We start from the raw sequence: 23,021 nt of genomic DNA, 5'->3' as shown, positions 1-23,021 counted from the left end.
ATTCAATGGCCACTATAGAACTCTAACCTACACAAATGAGCATAAAAACCACAAGCAAAACATTATATCATTTTGCAAACCACCCACTCACCATGCACCCAAACTAGAAACAAGCATGTTATTTTATAATAATCTAATACTCAAGACTCTAAATACTTCTGACAACATGGAAGAAAAGTCAACCTATTGAGTCAATGCCAGTTCACAAAACAATCTCATTTGCCCAACTATTTCCCAGTAATCAATTCTCTCACACATACCTATCAACTCTCCCTCACCTTCCCCACACCTCGCTTCTCTTACCAGCACCTACCTATCCTGAGGGAAGCTTATAGCTTAAAATGACCCTTGAGGCACCCATAAAATATGCCAAAAACAGGGGTCGTCTTACAGGCCAGATACAAAAACGTGAATGTAAAATTCTACCCAAAATACCACTCAATTGGTTCCATAACTCACTCAGACCCCACCTACAACAAATTTTTTAAGATACCTATATATTAGAAATATATTTTTATTGCTTAAAAAAAAAACACATCTAAAATCCTTCAAAATCACTATCATCTGAGGCAAAAAACTCAGCAAACACATCAGGATCTCACTACACTGTCATCATACGGGTCCCAGTCTGAATCATTATGATCAAGAACTTTTGGTAGATTCTGAGCAATTTTTGTTTTTATTGTTGTATTACCAGATGAAACTGCTGCACCAGCCTACCATACCTTTAAAATCTCTGTGTTCTGGGTTTAACCTTACCCACTTCAGTGCATATGTTCTGATTTTATTTCTTGTGACTATGTAGCTATCTTGCTTGTTTGAGGACCCATTCTGCAATATGATTTTCTATCGAATATTGTTTCTTCGAATATTTTTCTTAAAACATCTTCATTCTTTCTCCACTCTCTTACATCTTCTAAGTTCTGTCAAATGTCCTTTCAGCAGCACAGATGGTGGATTCCTTGGTCACTTCAATGACTTTTAACTTAAAACTGGCTTCATACATACTTTCTTTGTTTTGCTGGAGGCTCCTTGATAATACACAGCTTCCGGCCACACCCAACAGCTCAGTCAACGCGACAACAGCTCAATTAACACACTTTTTTTTTGGGGGGGGGGGGGGTTCAATATATGATAAAACCATGAAATTCAGGCTGAAATTGAGGGCGCACCTTATCTGAAAGTTGTCTTATATGCCAAAATAAATGGTAATTAACCAACTATCCAGTATTTTCGGAGGAAACAAGAGCACCTGGGGGAAACCCACACTATCGGGGAAAGAATATGCAAACTCCATGCCAAAACACTTGGTCAGGATTGAATCTGGACTGCTGGAGATCTGAGGTAGCATCCCTAATCACAGTGCCACATGCAGGCCAATTTACAATTAATACTATTATCATTCTTTTAATTTATTAATAGATTAAATAAATTTATTCAATAAGCTCCCTCTCTCTCTCATTAAATTGGCAGCTGTGGCGCAGCAGCGGTTGGTAAATGCAAGTGGGTAAATGGGATATGTCTTCAAGATCAATTATTGAGTTTTGAATGCAAAATTCCTAGCCATTATTCCAGTGGAGTACTGCACTGCTGTGGACAGTGCACTCAAGATAAGATGCTCTCCAGAATGGAGGACCATCGCCTTCCCAAGATCGTGTTATATGGCGAGCTCTCCACTGGCCACCAAGTCAGAGGAGCACCAAAGAAAAGGTACAAGGACTGCCTAAAGAAATCTCTTGGTGCCTGCCACATTGACCACCGCCAGTGGGCTGATAACGCCTCAAACCGTGCATCTTGGCGCCTCACAGTTCGGCGGGCAGCAGCCTCCTTTGAAGAAGACCGCAGAGCCCACCTCACTGACAAAAGGCAAAGGAGGAAAAACCCAACACCCAACCCCAACCAACCAATTTTCCCTTGCAACCGCTGCAATCGTGTCTGCCTGTCCCGCATCGGACTTGTCAGCCACAAACGAGCCTGCAGCTGACGTGGACTTTTTACCCCCTCCATAAATCTTCGTCCGCGAAGCCAAGCGAAAGAAAAGAAAAGCAATACTGAGAGAAGCGAGACACTTTCCCCAGATATTCCTCAACAGACACCTTTAACAAATCAAGTAGCATTAGTGGAATGAGAAAACATAACTCACTTACTCTCAAAGCAGTCTACAAATTAGTTATACCTTTCCTCACATTGCAAAAATAACAACACTTTAAAGTATTTCATAAATTCTAGTAATTGGTTTGATGAAGTTTTGCAGAACCACATATAAATTCAACTCTTTCTTTTTATGATTAATCAAGCGGGTTCCAAGGGTTGCTCAGTACTCACTTGAGGCAGGGCACATTATCACGGATGCCATCTGATGAGGTGCTGCTTGTGGAAGGGTGAGATTGAGAGTTTGCAGTCTGAGAATTGGATCCCTGGCATGAAATTCCCACTGGTGGTATTTGGTCAGTCTCTGGTGACTCGAGATCATTTATTTCATAATGCAATCGTATTTCAAGCATCTGAACAGCAAGAAACACAGTAAAAGAGGTGAGGAACTGATCATAGCAATAATTGATTTAAATTTTGGCATCTGACTTTGGCATATCAAAGCTTCTTGAATAAAATTTCACATACGTGAAATTTGATCATATTATCACATGAAACAGTTCTAAAATGAACACAAGAAGGAATTAATCATTTTCGTCACATCAACAGTGGAAAGTTCCTTTGATTCATCACTGTGAAAGGTGATCCCCCACTGGCGATCCCATCAATGGAGCATGGCTTTTAGTAAATGTTTCAGAGATCTCAATATAAGTTTTTAAATGGTTTTATGATGAACTATGGCGCAGGTTCAACTTGTGCCCTCTCAATTCATGAACGTCAATTCAGCATTCAAGTTTGTTGGATTTAAGTTCACAAGAGTTGGTCAGCACCTGCCAGAGAATTATTAAACCAGTTGAGAATCCCATGGAAACTTCAAAGGAACTATTTCTCATAGTACCATTTTTCTTTATTAATGTCATTGATGAAATTTTCAATGTCTTTGGGATGCTTTTAAAATTATGGAGAGTTTCCGCAGAAAGTAAAACAGCATGCATAATTTCTCTGATGTGTCAGTCAATAACCTGAAGACATGGTGCCATAATAGGTAAAATAACCTGCGAAAACCTTAATTTTGCAGAGTGAAAATGATCCAGAATATACTGTCTAAAAGGGCAAAGGCAACATATTCAACAGCAATCTTCAAAAGATCATTGGATATACACTTGCAAAGGAGAGAAAATATATGAAGAGAAAGGAGCTGATTGAAAAGTACCCTCAAAAAATAACTAAATAAATAGATTGATAAATAAATAAATAGATAGAATCGGTAAAGGCATACAGGTATACCCTGCTTTACCAATACTTGTTTTATGCAAATTCACTTTTTACAAAGAAACCTGTGTTCACTATCTGAAAGAAATTTGAATGGGTTTTCAGTTTTACGAAAACAGCCTTCAAAAGTAGTGAATTGGTCTTCACTTTATGCCATTTCAGCTTACGAATGGTTTCCATAGGATCACTACTTTTGTAAAGTCGGGTACTCCTGTAGCATATAGTTTGACAATATATTTCCAAACCTCTTTATCAATAGTAAGACAAAATACAAATCACAGCATATGTGCAAGTATATTAACTGATGTCACACCTGGATGACTTCTGTTGTCACTTCCTGTTTGCTGAATTTGTAAACAATTACATGTGCTGACACTCCCGCCACACACAGCATTCTGCTTTCAGGACACCATGAGATTATCTGGATGGCATAAGGATCTTCATCCACTATATCTGTGTATGGTTTTTCTTCCTTGTTTCGAGATTTTTCAAATACTTTGGATGTCTTCATCTTGTACAAAACTTGTAACGTTACTAGTATGGAAATATGAATAAGGAAATTAAATGAAAATGACATGTTTGGATTGAATTAAAAATAAATACATTGCATATAGCCTAATTGTTCTTTGACATACTGGAATATAGTTGGTTCTCGAAAACATTACACTTTTTTAGCTGATGTCCCAAAAAAACTGAACAATTGTCCACAAAAAGGCAAATTAATATGCTTTACACCACTTGGATATATTTGACAGATTTTCACGAAAAAAGCTCCACAGTATCCTGAGTAGCAGGAATTAATTAATGCAAAGCATAATACAAGGACAAAATAACACAATTCAATCATTTCATGGATATTACCACAAAAAAGGGAAATATATCAGTAACCAAATTATCCATAACTCTATTCATGAAATTAAAGTCAAGGATTTGTTTTCTTAGACACTGATAAAAAAAATAGCATCATTGCTGAAGGTACTGTAATAGCAACACTGCCACTGAAGTAGACCTGGGGAGAGTGGGGAGCAGAGAAACAGTGTTCTACCAAAGGATCCTCCTGCCTGGTCCGACTGTTCAGTACAGGATTTAAACAACCTGTTAAAGAAACTGATGGTGTTTTATTTTAAGTCCTGCGACTGCTGGGTATGACGGCAGCCACAAGGAGCAGCGGATAGGTGCAAGGCTCCAGGTACAAGGAGAACACCCTGTTGAGAAGTAGAATCAGAGAAGACAACCCCAAGGACAGCAATTACGTGGCAGACTAGCGTGGGCTCTCCAGCAGAAAGACACACAGGTGGTGAGTTGTTGGTGACTTGTGGGCGAAGGACCCACACAGGCCGTGGGGTGCTAGTAAATGGAGGTCAAAGGACTCACACCAGGCTGCAGGGTGCTGGAGACTGACTCATGAGAATCAGGCATTAGAAACAGGATTTGAGAGAATGCTGAGGGAAAGAAAGGCCCCCGAAGACTTCCTCATCATGTCGGAAGTTTGGATCTGGGCTCGGAATGCCAATGGTTTGAATTTAGGTGGAGTCCTGTCCTGAGGTGAATCTTGGTCCTTGGGTAACTCTGAGAGAGTCACTTTTCCTTCTCTTTCTCTGACTGTAAGGGGCACCAGGCAATGTTAATGGCAGACTAAAGAAAATTTTGTGAAAGATGACATTTCTGTTTTATTACATGACAAAAAGTGGCATCTAAACTGATCTATAAATTCTGTGACATCCCTAGTGATAATCCAACATCCTATTTCTGGAAGTCTTTTGCCTAATAACTTAAAACTAAATCCATTTGCCTGAATTTGGCTGAAAGTTAAGAAAAAAAATTAATCAGGACATATACTCAAAGGAATTATCTTATCATCTTCCAAAATAAATCTATTTTTGGGTGTGGGGAGGGTGAGAGATAGCAAGGGGAAACCTATTTAAATATTGTACCCAACATGATATTCCAATTGTGGTGAATTCCAGTCCATGATAAAAACTGTTATTATGCCACCTTCCAAAAGCAGCGCAAAAAAACCCAGCAGCTTATAAATCCCGATGTCCATAGTTCCAATGAAACGCAAGTGATAACTGCAACATCAATTTGATGCGCCAAAGCCAGAAATATCTAAACCAAAGTTTAAAAAGTCTACAAAAACCCAATCCAATTTATTCCTGCTTCTTCTTGGCTTTACATTTTTATGGTAGAAACATGTGACAACCAAGCAGATTTAATTTTTTTTAACCTTTTTAAAATCAGATAGAACATAGAACTGCAAAATGGCACAGTACAGGAACAGGCCTTTCAGCCCACGATGCCTGCACTGAGACCAAAACAAAATTCCAGGGATGATCACCATTCATTTCACATTAATAGCTCAATAGTGAGAGATTAGAGAGCATCAAGTTCCTCATATTCTATCCTGGACACATCTCCTCAATTGTCAGGAAGGTGCACTTCCTCCTGAGAAGATTGAGGTGGGTAAGGCTACTGGACACCATAATGTAAACTCTCTACTGGAGCTGTATTAAGAGCATTTTGGCCGGCTGCATCACAGGATGATATGGTTGCTATGGAGCATTGGATCGGAGGTCAATCCAAAGAACCATAAGAGCAGAAGAGAGGATCACTGGGGTCTCCCTCCCCACCATCAATGTGATTTACTGGGATTGTTGTTTGAATTGAAACAGCTTCTTCCCATGAATAGTGAGACTGAACAACTGATGAACTGCTCATACAAACCCTTGGTGTCTATTTATTTAACAAAATTTTTATTTATTTTTATATATATCTATGTATATATATATATATATATATATGTGTGTGTGTGTGTGTATATATGTATATATATATGTGTGTGTATATATATATATATACATATATGTATGTATGTATGTGTGTGTGTGTGTATACATACACACATATATATATGTATATACATACATATATATATGTATATACATATATATATAGATACATATATATATATATGTAGATACACACACACACACACATATATATATATATATACATACTGCACATGCATAGTTTGTCCTTATGTATGTTATATCTATATGTGTGTTTACATGTTTTTGAACTAAGGACCGGAGACATGTTTTGTCAGGTTGTACTTATATAATCTGATGAAAATAAATTGAACCTCGCATCCAAAGAAAGCATCTACTAGAGTCACTACATCAAGAAGGCAGCCAACATCATAAAGGGTCACTATCAACCTGGTCACAACCTTTTTCACTTCTTACATCAAGAAGAAAGTACAGAAGCCTGAAGACCAGAAGTAGCCAGAAGAAACCCAAGGAGCATGTTCATATTCACATAGCCAATACATTGTATTGAACCAGCCACATTAATAACTTAAGTAATATAAAGCCTTATGATAAACATTAAAAAGTTCAGTAGTTCAGTTACTATGAAAAATAGATTAAGTTGCAACTCAGAGCACTTTAAATAACGCAGTTGTTTTTATTAATAAATTGCATGCTGGAAAATCCTCAACTTGATGGCAATCTGCACAAATAATTTGATTTAGCAGAAGACAATGGAATTATCATTACTGTATGTCATCCTTTCACGTTGATTTCAAAATAAAAAAAACACGGATAGCAGCATGGTATGCCTGACAATTAAAGAATTTTGTACAACTTACTGGCTGAAGCATCCCAGAACTTGAGTGATCCATCTGCATGCCTAAATAAGGAGAAGCAGCAATGGGGGTGGGGTGGGGAGAGAATAGAAAGAGAATTTAATACTTTGTACACATGCATTTTTTTCCAAGGTCTTCACCAAAACAGAAGACTAAAAGGCACATAACCCTAGTAGATCAAAATTTACCATAAAATCCTGTCAAACCTCTACCTGCTCCTAAACTTTTTGTGATTCTGCAAAAGATGGGATCTTGAAATGTGAACGTGGCTGATATTTGTAGCTTTTCCCCCCAGTTACTCTGACATCAATGAGCCCAACACTAATTCTGACACTGGCAACACTGATTGGTCATGGATTTTATGTTATTGCCATCATTTTACAATTCATTATAACATGGGTACACTAGACACTGCAGATGTTGGAATCAAGAACAAAAAAAACTGATTCATTATAATGTATCTATCTGGGACAGATGGAGGTGAATGCACCAAAATCAACCCTGTCGGGTAACTAATCCCTGAGACGGTTACTAAAGAAGCACGAAAAGCTATTGATTAAAGCGTCAATTTTTCCAACATTTTGGCCAATGGTTTTCAAACTTTTTCTTTCCACTCACATACCACCTTAAGTAATCCTTATGCCATTGGTGCTGGGATTAGTAAGGGATTACTTAAGGTGGTATGTGAGTGGGTAAAAAAGGTTAGAACCATTGCTCTAGACCCAATTGTTACTGAAATATTTTGCTTGAGAAAAATTGTCATTGGCCCATTTCCTTTGGAGTTATGAAACCGTGCACATAACGAGTCAATTAGGTACGATTAAAAAGGTTTTCAAGCCCTGTTCTTTCCACTCACATACCACCTTATGTAATCCCTTACTAATCACAGAGCACCTATGGCATAGGGATTACTTAAGATGCTGCATGAAAAGAAAAATATTTCAAAACCACTGGTATAGGCCAAGGCTTACATTTTTTGGTGAAAAATTGTCCCAATCAACAGCACAACACAAAGAAGTTTCAGAAAGAGCTAATAGAAGAAACTGTGTCATTGTCAAAGGTCTGGTTGGAAAGAATATTGGGATGAGGAGAAAATTGTTGCAGTCCTATTTTCTTATTAAAGATATGACTGCTCACTTTCTCCTTCACTCTCTCTGCACTTACCAAGTGTATTTAATTATCTCAAACATTTAAACTATTCACCTTCCTTGAGGTTTCCAAATTCAACTGAATGAGTGACCCATATAAACAAAATCTGTCATGCACTTCCTTTGAATAGTTAATCCCAATTCTTTAGAGCGTCACAATATTCACAAATGATTTGTCAATTCTCTGCATGTGCTGAGAAACAAATGAGATTCCGACAATTTAATTTTCTCCAACAGGAATGCTCATTTCTTGAACAATTCCTAGATACTTACATCCCTCGTAGATCAAATCATTGTGCCCTATTGTTTCTCGGTATCTAGTATCTCACACATGGATTCCACCCAGCACAATACACTTAAGCTTCACAATTCAAACTTGCTATTGGCAATTATAATCAACATTTCTAATTCATGTCCAATGATTTACATTCATTCTCAAATTAATTTTCCAGATGGCTCCCCAGACCTTAAACCTATCTCAAGTTTACATAAAAGACAATGAAAATTAATAACAAAGAATCATGTCTATCAGTCTGTGCCAATCAAAAAATAAAGCTATCTACTCTAATCACATTCTGGCATGCGTTCCATCTCCCTGAAGATCATGGTTCTCCAAACACATATCCAATTACTTTCAAATGTGATTAGAGTTTCTGCTTCAAACAATTTTGTGAGCTGGACCTCTATCATTTTCTGAATGAAAACTTTAATCCTTCATCTCCCCTATAGTCCTTCTACCATTGAATTTAAATCTTTGTCTCCTGTATTTGACCCCTTCTATGATGGGAAATAGTTCCCTCCATTTTGGTCTATTGTAAGCATGTCCATCTCAATTAAATCTCCCACTGACCTCATAAAGCAAATGCCAGTTATTCATTTGCACATTGACAATTCTGCATCCCTGACAGAATCCTTGTAAATCTCCTCTGCATCTTCTTCATTGCAATCATGTCTTTTCTGCATTACAATGATCAAAACTGTTTGTTATACTCAAGCTCAGGTCTAACTTGCACCATAAACAGTTCTAGCATTCTGTGCTCTTATATTCTGCACTTAGTGAAGGAAAGCATCTATATGGCTTTTGTGACAGATTGTTTTATTTTTATATTGTATATGGATATGTTTTAAAGGAGATAAATTGTGTGGGGTTTTTAGTTAGGTCACACACAGATACAAACACCTCAAAACTATCTCATTTAAAATGCTGGAGCTCTGCTCAAACCAGATAGTCCATGCTCTAGGTGTCTTTGCAAAAACTTTTTAGAATGCCGAAAAGGGCTTCACAAGTAGGTGTTAATTGGACATGCTCTGGAGTAATGGATCATTGTTTTGGAAAGCAACAGATCAATAAATTCAGAAGATTGGGTCTGAGTGCAGTTTGCTGTTCTAAGAGGGTCATGTGGTTTTCTCAGAGAGATAGACAGAGAGAGAGAGAGAGAGAGAAAATCAGTTCTACAGTTCAGCAGCAGCAGCAGGTGAGACTGGAACAGGACAAGCTGGCAAGCTTGTGGAAAAACCCCATTTTGAAGACTGGTTGTGAGTTCTTAGTTCAGCCTGGTCAAAGCCCTTGTGGTCCACACAAGAGGATATAGCTGGCTGTATAATGTTTCACTTGAAATAAGGCAAACAGAAAAGGAACTCTATAGTGACCTGAAATAAAGATTATCATCTAGAAAACCCTGTTGGGGCAAGTTTCTTCGGCAAGACACTGAAGTAGCTGATCGAAAGGAATCAGTGTGGGTGTCCAACGAGCAACAAATCTCTCTCTGAAAACCAACAAGAGCCTTCCTGATTGGTAACCATTTACATTTCCAGCACAAAAGCCTGGTGAAATTCATAAATGTTAAATTCTGTGCACAGTTTAAGAATTGCCTGCAACCAGTGAACTTGAAGGAGTGAGAAGTGAGATTAGACTGTGAATCAAAGAACCTTTCTCAACTTGCACACACATTACATACATGCGGTTAGAATTAGAAGGGGGTTAGTTAGGTTAAGTTAAATAGTAATAAGTTGAAGTTTGATCTTGTTTTCATGTTTAAAGATAATTAAAAGCAACTTTTGTTTAAGTAACCTTTGTTTTGGTGAATTTCTATTGCTGCTGGGTTTTGGGGTCCTTTGGGCTCGTAACACTTTTTAGCCATCTTTTTCAATACGTATTGTTGCATATGCATTGAGAGACATATTCTGTTCGATCACATCACTCTATACCCACTAATTTATTGTACATTCCTCTGCCTTGATGACTTCTCAATTACATTGTAATTTTTCCCCAATTGACCAGACCACCTTTTTTTTCCAGGCATTAGAAAGCTTTCCTCTACACTTTCAATGATACAGCCAGTTGTTGTATCACCTGTTGACTTCTTTATGATGCCCACTGCAACTATGGAAAATAAACCACATGAACAATGTACTAGCTATTATCCATTCATTAATCCATTACTATGCAACAATTTACACACATCATGTTACAAAAGTAATAATCCATTCAGTAATGAATAGAAGATAAAGGTGCCAGGATACAAAGAATAAAGTAGCAGGTGGCAGGATATAATGAAACACGTGGGTCCAAACATGATTAGATTAATGGGAGGAAAATAATGAAAATAATTGTGGCAAGCCAATGTATAACATACTGCTAAGATATGTGGTTATGAATAATTGGGTGCAGAAATGTGATTAAGTCAGGACTATAACATAAAGAAAGGCTGTGTATTGTGTTTGGCGGGCAGTCAAGTGACTGGTTCTTTTGATTGCCTCAGCTTTTGTTTGCAAATAAAGGTTTAAACTTCTTGAAGAATTCTCTGCGTTGCCTGACTATTTTTAGACTTCGTAAACCACGACACAACTAAGTACAACTCATTAACAAATATAACAGAAAACAAGAATCAAAGTACTGAAGCCCAAAAGGTAACAGCCTCCCATCATAAAAACACTCATAAACTGCTGTTTTGTTTCCTGAGAGGAAACTAGTTTTGGACATAATCTGCCACTTTTCCTTGAAACTGAGTGATTTTTACCCTTTTGACCAGCAGCCATGTGAAACCTTGTCAAACCAATCCTGTCTGCAAGACAATAAGATATAGGTACAGAAGAAGCCCATTCAGTCCTCTGCCATGTAATTGTGAGCTGAACCACTTAGCCCCACTCCCTTGCCTTCTTCCCATAACCTTTTGATGCCCTGACTATTCAGATACTTATCAATCTCTGCCTTAAATACACCCAATAACTTGGCCTCCACAGCCGCCCATGGCAGCAAATTCCAGAGGTTCACCTCTCTGACTGAAGAAATTCCTCCACATCTCTGTTTTAAATGGGTGCCCTTCAATCCTGAAGTTGTGCCCTCTTATCCTTGACACCCTTATCATGGGAAACAACTTTGCCACATTCATTCTATCCAGGCCTTTCAATGTTCAAAATTCTTCTAAGAGGTCCTCTTTCTTCCTTCTGAACTCCGAGTACAGTCTAAGAGGCATCAAATGTCCAACATATGCTAATCCCATCATTCCAGGAATCTTCTCTGAACCCTTTCCAATGCCACCACATCGTTTGTTAAATAAGGAGTCCAAAATTGTAACCCGCATTCCAACTGAGGCCTTATAAAGCCTCAAAATCACATTCGTCCTATTCCTCTAGATGTGAATACCAACATTGCATTTGCCCTCTTCATCACCAACTCATCCTAGAGGTTAACCTTCAGGGAGTCCTGCATGAGGACTCCCAAGTCCTTTTGCAATTCTGAGTTTTGAATTTTCTCTTCATCCAAATAATAGTCTGCTTTTTATTCTTTCCACCAAAGTGCATCACCATACACTTCCCAACAGTGGACAAAGAACTGCAATGAAATACAATCTCCAAATCTATCCAGGTCTCTCTGCATCATCTCTTCTTCCTCAGCACTACCTGCCCCTCATCACTACCTGCCCCTCCATCTATCACCTTCAAACTTAGACACAAAGCCATCTATTCCATAATCCAAATCATTAACATACAACACAAAATTAAGTTGCCCCTGCAGAACAACACTGGTAACTGGTAGTCAACCAGTTCCCAATCTCTGTTGACTACTGATCAGCCACTGCTCTACCCATGCCAGTATCTTTCTTGTAATTCCATGGGTTCATCTTGCTAAGCAGCCATGTTACAATCCACTGGCTACATTGAACATTAAGTCTTGATCAGTCTGATTTATAGGCTTTTCAAAGTGCAACTTTATTTTTCTTAACCTCATTTCATAATTTTGACATCAAGACACTTGAGTACTTAATCCCCCTTTGTCCACAACTGTAGGTTTCTGCCATTTCTTATTTTTCACGAGACCACATCAATTCATGCTACAAACTGTTGTTACATGGTTCACCCAGAGGAAATGCATGTTAAGATTTGTCAAAGATTTCTGAAAGAACCAATAATCTTGGTAATGACGAGCAATCATGCCAACTCTCCCAAATCAGAATTGTAAGATCCTAATTTCTACAGCTTACACAATATTCAGTCTGCTGATGTTAGGATAGTATATGCTGGAAATACACTGATTAATAATAAGGGTCGAGAGAGAAATAATTATTTTAGAAGGTCAGAGTCCTTTGATCAGAACTATGAATGACTGAGAAAAAAGACGCAAGACGCAGAAAAAGAATGGAAGGGAAAGTAAGAGAGAATGTGAAGGTCTGTGACTATGGGAAATTAGGAATGATAAATAGACAAGGAAGTGATTATGCAAGATGAAAGGTGGCAGGAATAGGGAAATGAATGGACTGGGAGAGGCATAGATGTAGAATATTTTTTTTAAAATTACAGGGAGTAATATGGAGAACATGCTGCATAATTTCTGGTAATCTGATAACAGGGAATTTAAATAAATACTGGGCAACCACTTTGCAGTAGACCCCATTGAATTCACTGTGCAACTCCAACCACTAAAGCTTCCAGAGGGACATCTGTTAGTTTAATTCAGTCCCTCTCCAATTTTGAATCTTCTGCCTTGAGCTTCTAATGGAGCTCAACAGAAGCTTAAGGAATAGCACCCAATCTTCCAAAAAGATCTATTAGGCACAAAATTGAATTAAATTGTTTATTGTCATGTTTCCTGAAGTACAGCAACAATCATTGTTTTGAGTACAATCCAGGTAAGGCAAATCAATGCATTGTTAAGTACAACAGGTACTGTAATAATGAAACAAAAATGCAGGATGTAGTGTTACATCGTCAAGGATTGTAGGGTAAAAACACAAATGCTGGAGCAACTCAGCTGGTCTCACAGCATCAAATGGAGATAAAGATACAGGTACACAATCCTTTATCTGGAACCTTTGGGGGACAGTGTGTTCCGAATTTCGGATTTTTCTGGATTTCGGAAAGCCAGATTTAAGCCCACCCAAATTGTGCTGCCGTATCCAACCCCACCCCCTTCCAGTCGCACTGCCGTCTCCCCCCCTTGACTCACGCTGCCGTCTCTCTCCCCACTTGCTGGTTTTTGGAGCTTTCCAAATTTTAGATGCCTGGATAAAGGATTGTGTACCTGTACATGCGTATTACTGGCATTTCAGGCCTAAAGCCTTCATCAATGTATGGCTTAAGGAAGGGCTTGGGCCCCAAACGTCAGTCATATATCCTTACCTCCTATGGACACTGTGAGACTGGCTGCGCTCCTCTAGCAATTCTGTGTTTTTACTACAATCACAGCAACTGCAGACTCTGAATTTCACTCCACGGTAAAGTGCTACAAGCCAAGTGGAAGCATTACCAAAATCACTCTGCCATGAGGTCAACAACTTTGGTTAATCAGCAATTCTGGTATTTTCCTTTTTGACTCCAGCATATTAACCACATTCTGCTGGTAATTTCACATCATTGTTCTGAAATATCACTTTCTCCAACTAAATTTTGTGAAAAATAAAGCCAAAAAGTGCAGAAGCTGGAAATCTGAAATAAAAACCAAAAAATGCTGGAGGACATTTAATTACTTGGGGAACCTCTGAGAGAAGAAAAACAAAGTTTGACATTTCTGATCAATGACCCTTCATCAGAACAGGAAATAAATGCATGATCTTATTTTCTCGTCGGCACAACTCTGAACCACGTGTTGAAAAATGGCAATGACAGACTCCAAAGGTCATCAAAAGCTCAGAAGCAAGCCTAGCTCTCTTCTCCCTGCACCAATGAAGCAATTAAACATTCCTGAGTACTCACAAACACCTGTGAAGCCAACTGTCCCAAACATGGTGCCCTGCAATGAGGGGACTATGTATAAAAAGTGCTGCAATTTCTACATGGTGTAAGGTAAAACATCATGAGATGGGAATGTGTAAGGAGTTACCCTGTACAGGGCTGTAACAAGATGTGAATGCATCCTTGTACTTACAAGATAAGAGAGACATTGATGGATTGAGAGGCAGGAAGCTAGCAGGGAAAGGATAGCAACAGTTTTAGTCATTGGACAAGTAATGATATGATGATGTTCTAAGCACGTATCCAAGGGTATAAAAAATCACCATTTTGCTGATAACGGCAGAATGCATTCTCCGACTAACATGGTTAGTTGCAAGTGTTACAATCCGGTAATAAAGAACAAAGAACCCTGATTTCGACTCAGTCTGGTGTTTGTCTCACTCATTCATGAACAAAGCAGACCTAACAATGGTCAAACCAAAACATAAACAAATAACTTTCAATAAAATCTAGACTGTGCACTTTAATGACATGTTTGATTACAAATTTAAAACTGTGGAGCACAGAGGCAAATAAAGGGAAAAAAAGGGTCTTTGTCCCAAACTTTATGGAGGACACTGTACCTTTAACTACTTCAAATTTTGCATGAATATTGTGTTACTTTTATTTCAAATGCTCCAACCCCTTTCCCAACTTACTTTTAAAGTACAATGAAAGGATATTGTTTAAACAACACAAACTTATGAAAAAAATGTCAGGGCATTTACAGAAATTTCTGCTTTTGACTTTCCATGACACAGGGTGGCGAGCAAACCACAGTAAAAATATGAGGTACACTCTTAATGATGCACACAAGCATCAACTTGATGTTCTGGCTCCTTATGTGCTGAAAATTGTCAAATTGTTCCATCACTATTTTCAGTTGTGGCTGCATTTATTGAAATGTTCGATTTAGTGGCTTCTTTCTCTCAAATTCCTGAAACAGTCGAGGTATATGGGGATTTTTTTTTTCCAAATTGAAGAAACTATTATTGCTCCAAACTGGAATATGTTGACTGAGTACTTATAAAACCCTGACGTCATCCGGGCAGTGTCTGGCACACTTCAGTGCCATTACAGGTAATCCACAACCTCCGACCTACGCAAGTTAGGTCCACCCACTCAAACGAAGGAAATAAAAAAAAATCTTTATTAAGACGACTGTAAAAGTACATATTTCATATTAAAATACTGTATACAGTGGTTCCCGCTCCCCACGGCAGCCCGATGCCCGAGTCCAATGGCTTTATTATTTACTAAAAATTCATACGTTGAGCATCTTTATTATAGATATTGTACACATGTTGACATGCTTCATTAAAAGTACATTTATTGAAAATCATAAAATTGTTTTAAGACCTTGTTAAGCCACGTGTGATGGGGCAAATCCGACTTACGTCCAATCCATTAAGGTCATAAGTCGGGGAGCTTAAGATAGATACTCCTTCCCTTCCCCCCATTCCTGGACCCAAACTATCCTTTCAGGTGAAGCAGTTATTCACTTGCACTTATTCCAATTTAGTGCTAATGTTGACATCGTATTTACAGTGGAAAAACCATATCCAGATTGGGTGATGTTTATTTGCAAAACATCTTCATTTTGTCCACAACAGTGCCCCTGAACTTCCAGCTGCTTTCATTTTAATTCTTCATACCTACTCACACACAATGACTATAGACAATAAACTTCTATACCACTGCCTCTTATACTAATGGCATCAAATGCAAGGAACAACAACTCATCATCAGTCTAGGAAATTTGAAACCCTTGGCACTCAATAATAAACTCAGAAACCAGCTTTATTCTCCTGAGATGTATTGGTGGATATTTATTTTTCAATCCAATATCAGTTGCTTTGAAAACTTTAGTCGATATGCATTCGCAGACATGGGCTCGATTTACTCTTTTTCTCCTCGATAATTTACTTACCTTCTCAATTTTAAGTTCTTACATTGAGGCCATGGGTGGGAAACATTGACTGTTTCTGTCAATAGATGGTGCCTGACTTACTCGTTGAACAGCCTTTCCTGTTCTGCTTTAATGTTAGTGAATATATTAGGTTTCCCAGATAAATGATATCATATTCTCTTCTTCTATTGAAAATACTCAAAATAATTGTGCTGATTTTAATCTTTGCTGAGTTTCGTCACTCTTAATTGTTCATTAACTTTTCCCCAACTGTCTTCATCCACAGTCTGGGTGCCAGCTTTTATATTTTTCCATGGCTGTACTTTTTGTTTCATGTTGTCTCTTAGATCTTGAGTCACCCATGGTTTTTGTTTTTAAGAAGTTCCTGACTCTCAGGGGTACAAATTGGATCTATATATTTTTTAAAATCTAGAGAATGCAGACTGGTAACAGGCCCTCCAGGAGAATGGAGAGGAAGTGCTGAGTAAAGTGATCTCCCAGTCTGCAACCCGTCTTTCCAATGGAGAGATTGCCACAAAGGGAGCACCAGATGCAGTAAACAAGTCCTCTGGATGCACAAGTGAAGTGTTGCTTCACTTGAAAGTCCTGTTGGGGCCTGGACGGTGGTGAGCGAGTAGTTGTGGGCGCAAGCGTTGCCAAATTATTATTCTGCTATGTCCCTATGACCTGCATCTAGACCATACCCCTCTATACTCCTTCCATTCATGCACCTATCCAAATTTTTCTTAAATGTCAAAATGGAGCCTGCAATTTAACAGAGTTTCAGTCTGCTCTATGAACAGAAAACTCTGAATCACATAGAATACACTACTTTTCAAATACTAGCAAGAATGACTTTTTCCTCATCCAAACAATATTGCCTTTGCTTCACACATTTAATCTTTACCAGCATACAGGTGTGACAAGAGGCATACATCCAATTCCCTCAATAGGCTTAAATCCACTTCTACTTCTTAATTTTAACCCATAATGACCAATCTACAAGTGTCTGGTTTTTTTTCTTTTTGAGCACAAACAATTCAGAATTGTTCTGGGACTCAAACTGAAATAAAATCTGCTATGGGACTGAATTTTGCTTACTTACCCTGTAATAATTATCTCTGGGTAGCTCTGAGTGCCCAAACCCCAATTTCCTCCATTGATAGGCCATTCCTAGAAGATATAATAAAAATAAACATGGTAAGCATGATAATTTATTGTCGAAAAAGAGACTTGTCATGTATTATATGAACCAGAAACTCATCCAACCATTAAGGACAGTTCTAATAGACAAGAGAACTTTACTCTCTCACTGGGATCTGCAGGAAGGTTCATGCTTCCATTTCACTTTCTATAGAAAATAACAAATAAAAAATACAACATAGCAGAAGAAACAGTCGTCAAACTCTCAGTCAAGAATCAAATTGCACTAAACATAGGTAAACTGAAACAGAACAGTGGAAGGCTGTATAGCTCATGAGGACATGCTGCCTATTTGATCATGTGCTACATTGTAAATTTATTCCAAAAAATGTTGATGAAAGCAGAAAAAAAATACTGGATACAGACAGACAGTCAGTAAGTATATTAATGATCGAAGATGAAACTTGTTCCACTTTATAACTGTGTGCATCAATAACAATTAAGATACTGTGCAAATACAATCAAAATTAAATCAAGTAAATGCCAACTTTCAAGAAGAAACTACTGAACAATAAAGAGAAGATCTGAATATAAATAAACTAAATTAGACTGGGGTAATCAGAAATTCACAGAGATTTCCTCTTCACAAAGCTGGCAGAAGCACAGAATACTTTGTGAGATATTACTTTCAATAGCGCACTCTGAATAACAAAGAAATTGCATGCAAACTTGTGTAAAAGTGATTGAAAATACAAGGGAAGTGCTTAATTGAACAAACAATGGTGTTTTTAGAATATAAATAACAAATTTGAAACCTTTTTACTGTATCCTTGCCGCTTCTGCTTTGCCCCTACAGAATAAAGTGCAGGAATTAAGTCAACAGGGCAGTCAGCAAAATACTCGCAGCAGGTGACAGGCGATTCATGTATATCCAAAGGGTAAGGGTTCTCAAATATAGGGTAACTGGAAGACAAAAATATCAATATGCGTTAACTAGTTTTAAAGGAAACGGTGTCAAGCTTTACATTAAAATGAAATGCTTAAATTACTTTTGAGTCAATAATTCAGTACCTTTGATTTTAATTTGGTCATTTCAGAGGAGTTAATTTCAGATATTGAACCATGAAAAATGTGAATGTTGCAAATATCTAGTTATGAAACAAGAGTAGCTTTTGCCTAGGATTTTCCCATAAATTGAGGTTTTCCATTTTCTTTCACTAACTAATAATTAAACACTTCCTTCCACTAACTAATAATTAAACACTTCCTTCAAATATTACGAGCACTTTTTAAATGAGGCCTTCAAGAACCATGAACACTTATCAAATAGACTCAAATATTCTGGTCTAACTGAATAATGGATAAAAAATTAAATTCACATTGATGAACAAAATGTGACACCATAACCATCAGACCAAGGCAGAAAAGCATTAAATATTTTTTTTAAACCATCTGCACATCAAAGTATTTTTTAAAGTTCAGTCCTAAATAACCAAGACCCCTTGTTCCAGACTCCACACCAGTGAAAATAACATCCATCAATATTTCATGATGTCTTGAAAACTTCATTTAAATTCCCATAACTCTTTAAGTGCCACAGGCAGCACTCAAGGTGGTGTGAGAACTCTTTGTAATTTACTATCAGAATCAGAATTTATCGTCATGAAATTCGGTGTTTGCGGCAGCGTCATAGAGCAAACATACATATTATAACCATCTTACAACATTACTATTAAAAAAAAGTAAAATAATAATGCACGAAAAGTAAGGTAGTATCTGGTTCACTGATTATTCAAGAAACTGATGGCAGTGGGAAGAAGCTGTCCATGTGCCATTGAGTGCTCATCTTTAGGCTCTTGTGCCCTTTTCCCGATGGTAGCAGAATGAAGAGGCCATGACCTGGGTGGTGAGGGTCTTTGAGGATATAGGCTGCTTTTTTGAGACCACTTCATGGAGATGTCCTCGAAGGAGTGGTGCCTGTGATGTCGCAGGCTGACTTAACAACCCTCTGGAGTTTATTCTTGTCCTGAGAGTTGGCGCCTCTATACCAGACAGTGATACAACCAGCCAGAACACTCTCCAAGGCACACACCTGTAGAAGTTTACAAGAGTCTTCAGTGACACCTCACAAAGTATAGCCATGGGAAAGCCTTCTTTGTGATGCATCAAAGTGAAGGCTCCAGGACAAATCCTCAGAGATGCTGACACCCAGGAATTTGAAGTTCTTGACCCTCTCCACTACTGAGCTCTCGATGAGGACTGGGCCATGTTCCCCAACTTCCTCCTGAAGTTCACAATCATCTCCTTGGTTTTGCTGATGTTGAGCACAAGGTTGTTATCGTTACACCATTAAATGAGCTGATCAATCTCCCTCCTGTCGCTTCCTCATTGCCGTTTGTGATTCTGCCAACAACTTTGTACATGGCAATGGAATTGTGTCTGGCCACACAGTCATGGGTGCGTAATGAGTAGAGCAGTAGGATAAGCGCGCATCCTTGGGATGCACCTGTGATGATGATCTGTGAGAAGGAGACGCTGTTTCCAATGCATACTGACTGTGGTCTTCTAATGTGAAAGATCCAGTTGCAGAGTGGGGTACAGAGGCATACCTAGAATTTGTAGCTTCTAGACCAGCACTGAGGGAATTATGGTATTGAAGGCCAGCTGTAGTTGATGAAGAGCAGCCACATGTATGAATTGCTGTTTTCAAGGAGACCCAGAGCTGAGTGGAGAGTCAGAGATATTGCATCTGCTGTGGAGCAACTGTGACAATAGGAAAATTGCAGTGGGTCCAGATCTTTGCTTAAGTACGTGTTAATTTTGGCCATGACCAGCCTCTCAAAGCATTTCACACAGTAGAAGTTAGTGCTACTGGGTGGTAGTAGTTGAGGCAGCTCACACTCCTCTACTTGAGTACAGGAATAGTTGATGCCCTTTTGTAGCAGGTGGAAACCTCTGACTGCTGCAATGAGAGGTTGAAAATATCTGTGAACACTTCGCCTAGGTGGTTTCCTCAGATATTCAGTACCCTGCCAGGTATGCCGTCAGGGCCTGTCGACTTGCGAGGTTTCATCATTGTTACCATTAAATAAATCTTGTGGAACCCTCTGCATAGGGCTCATAGTTTTTCACTGGTGAGATAAAATCTGTCCATTGTCTATCTGGAACCCTTTGTACTCCAGACTTCTTGATGGTATTTTCTGGAATCTCTGGTATTTTTGATGCTCCATTGCGTTTAGCTTTTCTATATTTAGATATGTGACAGAATTATGTTATTAAATCTTCAGGTATATAAAATTCTATATTTATTTTTAGTAAAGTTATAGTGGGTTTGGATTCTTGGTCACACACAGACACACACACAAAAACTCTTTTGACAGTCAAAATGTCTTAAGCCATTGTTCTGCTGGGAGTTTGTTTGCTTAAAAAGATTGCTAATTCAAAACTGCAAACAGTCATAAAAGGTCTCCACTGAGAACTCAAAACAATAGATGTTTGCTCAGAAACATCTGTTTACACGCAGAGTTTTCCATGTGCTGTTTTTCGCTCTAGATTCATAATTTTGAAGTGGGTCTAAATGGACAGAGATACTTTTAGCATAAGAGATGAATGAATTTTGAAAGAAACTTCGAAGACAGAAATGATGTCACATGTCATGGTGATGACACATTTTGGAGAAAAATATTCCTGACCCAGAGGCATTTTGAAACCAGAAAAAGTTGAACATCCTGATTAAAGATACAGTTGCCAGAAAAGGTATGTTACATGTTAGTCCTGGTCAAAGGAGAACAAAGAATAAGTGCCTTTTGAAGGAGGAAGACCGCTTCTGACTGTCTCTTTAAGATAAAGAGGGCAGCCTTGTTGTGTCCATGGAAATGGTCACTTTTTATTAAGAAAGCAAAAGTAATCTTGCATTTAAAACATAACCATTTTAAAATGATTATTTCATGTAGCCCTTGTCTGGGTTTGTGAAATCATTGTGGAAGAAAATAGTTACTTCACTGTCTCTTTGAAAAGAGGACAGATTCATCGTATGGAACACAGATTCTGAAACCTCCATGCAAGAGAGGTAAAAATCACTCATATGAAGAAACATGACTTTGAAAACAACTCTACAAAGAAATTTGTGAGTTTTAAAGAGGTCCGATGACTTGATTTTTCAAAATTCTTCACAACTACTTTTGAGCAACAACTTAAAGAAATCTGATGCCTCATATTGCCTGCATAATTGCTTTTGAACAGCAGTAAAAATGTGAGTTTCAACAGAAATGCTTTGAGACTGAACTTTAAAATCATCTCTTCAGAATCAAGCTTAAACTGTAATGGTTTGGGTTTTAACACACACACACATATATATATTTGCACATAGAGGGGTTAAGTTAGAGTTAATTTTAGAGTTATGTAAGATTTTATGTTATTAATAATAAAAATTATTGTTTTGAATTTAACATTGTCTATGGTGTATTACCATTGCTGCTGGTCTAGATAAAACTGTTTAATCTTTCTGCTTGCAAATGTGAAACTTTTGATCTAAATAAAATCCATTTGCTATTTTGCACCTCGACATTTCTTTGTTAAAAATACTTCTTGCTACACTCCTTGAAAAGTTGACAATTTTTGTGCTACTCCAAATTTTGAAAATTTAGTTGTCCATCTCAATAACTTTACTAATTGTCTAAATCATTTGAATAACAACAGCTCCACAACAGTTGTTTGTGCAATATTCCATTAATTTGGATACCTCCAAGTTAAAAAAAAAAGTAAACTGCCTCATGAACAATTTAATCGATTTTTTTTGAACTAAATGATCATTGCAATATATATCAATACCAAATTGAATCTTACCCATTTTGTCCAAGATCTACAACTACCAACTTCTTTTCCAGAAGGACAACGACCGCATATGGATCCTGAAAATCTGCAGTAAAAATGAAAACAAATCCAATAAACTACAAAATCTGACTGGTGAATCAATTTTCAGAAATTGGGCTTTAATTGAACTACAAAATCTTTTTTTAAATATTAAATAAGCAAAATTGAATTCTAATCCTGAAAATTTTCACTAAAAGTAGAAAAGAATATCAACACTTTTTATAATTCTCCACTGAATGAAACTGGAATTGTACAAGTCAGAAGTTCTTTACCAGGAAGAACCAAGAGATAAGAGCACTGGCATTTTCATTCATATACAGTACAATCTCCATTATCCATGACAGGGTTCTTGGATGTTGCATATGCAAATTTTCTGGTTAACTGAGACACACTGTTACAATGCCTAACAAATGCACTGCATTATGAATACACAGTTTAAAAGACAAAAGATAGTGCAATCAGTATTGTAATATTTAATTATGTAAATTTCACTTTAATTATCATGTAATTCCCATTACTTTCAAAATTTAAATTCAAACTCCAGTTGCTAGCACTGTAAAAACACTGTGCTAGCCACATATGTCACCGTCAAAATTAACCCACCCTTTCCCAGTTTACAGATAACACCTTTCTGCTATCCCTAATTCAAAAAAGATTCTGACTAAGCAGGGATAGAGAGATGCTTGGGAGAATCACCCCGACGGTGAGCGACATCGGCTGGCTCTTCATC

At 37.8% G+C, this 23,021-nt stretch overlaps 1 protein-coding gene across 4 annotated transcripts in view; it reads right to left on the bottom strand.

Moving 5' to 3' along the window:
- Window positions 1-23,021, bottom strand: part of stxbp5a (syntaxin binding protein 5a (tomosyn)) — a 232,866-nt gene that overhangs the window by 77,454 nt on the left and 132,391 nt on the right. For all 4 annotated transcript variants that reach the window (XM_069932249.1, XM_069932252.1, XM_069932250.1 and 1 more), the window contains exons 11-16: window positions 22,265-22,337; window positions 18,235-18,382; window positions 17,382-17,449; window positions 7,013-7,053; window positions 3,677-3,897; window positions 2,326-2,504 (exon numbers count right to left, since the gene is read on the bottom strand). In XM_069932249.1, coding sequence (XP_069788350.1) covers window positions 2,326-2,504; window positions 3,677-3,897; window positions 7,013-7,053; window positions 17,382-17,449; window positions 18,235-18,382; window positions 22,265-22,337 — 730 coding nt within the window. The remainder of the gene's footprint in view (window positions 1-2,325; window positions 2,505-3,676; window positions 3,898-7,012; window positions 7,054-17,381; window positions 17,450-18,234; window positions 18,383-22,264; window positions 22,338-23,021) is intronic.

This window comes from Narcine bancroftii, chromosome 4 (assembly GCF_036971445.1).
Source record: "Narcine bancroftii isolate sNarBan1 chromosome 4, sNarBan1.hap1, whole genome shotgun sequence".
NCBI lineage: Eukaryota > Metazoa > Chordata > Chondrichthyes > Torpediniformes > Narcinidae > Narcine > Narcine bancroftii.
The sequence above is the reverse complement of the archived record's forward strand: the minus strand, read 5'-3'. Positions and strand labels throughout refer to the sequence as shown.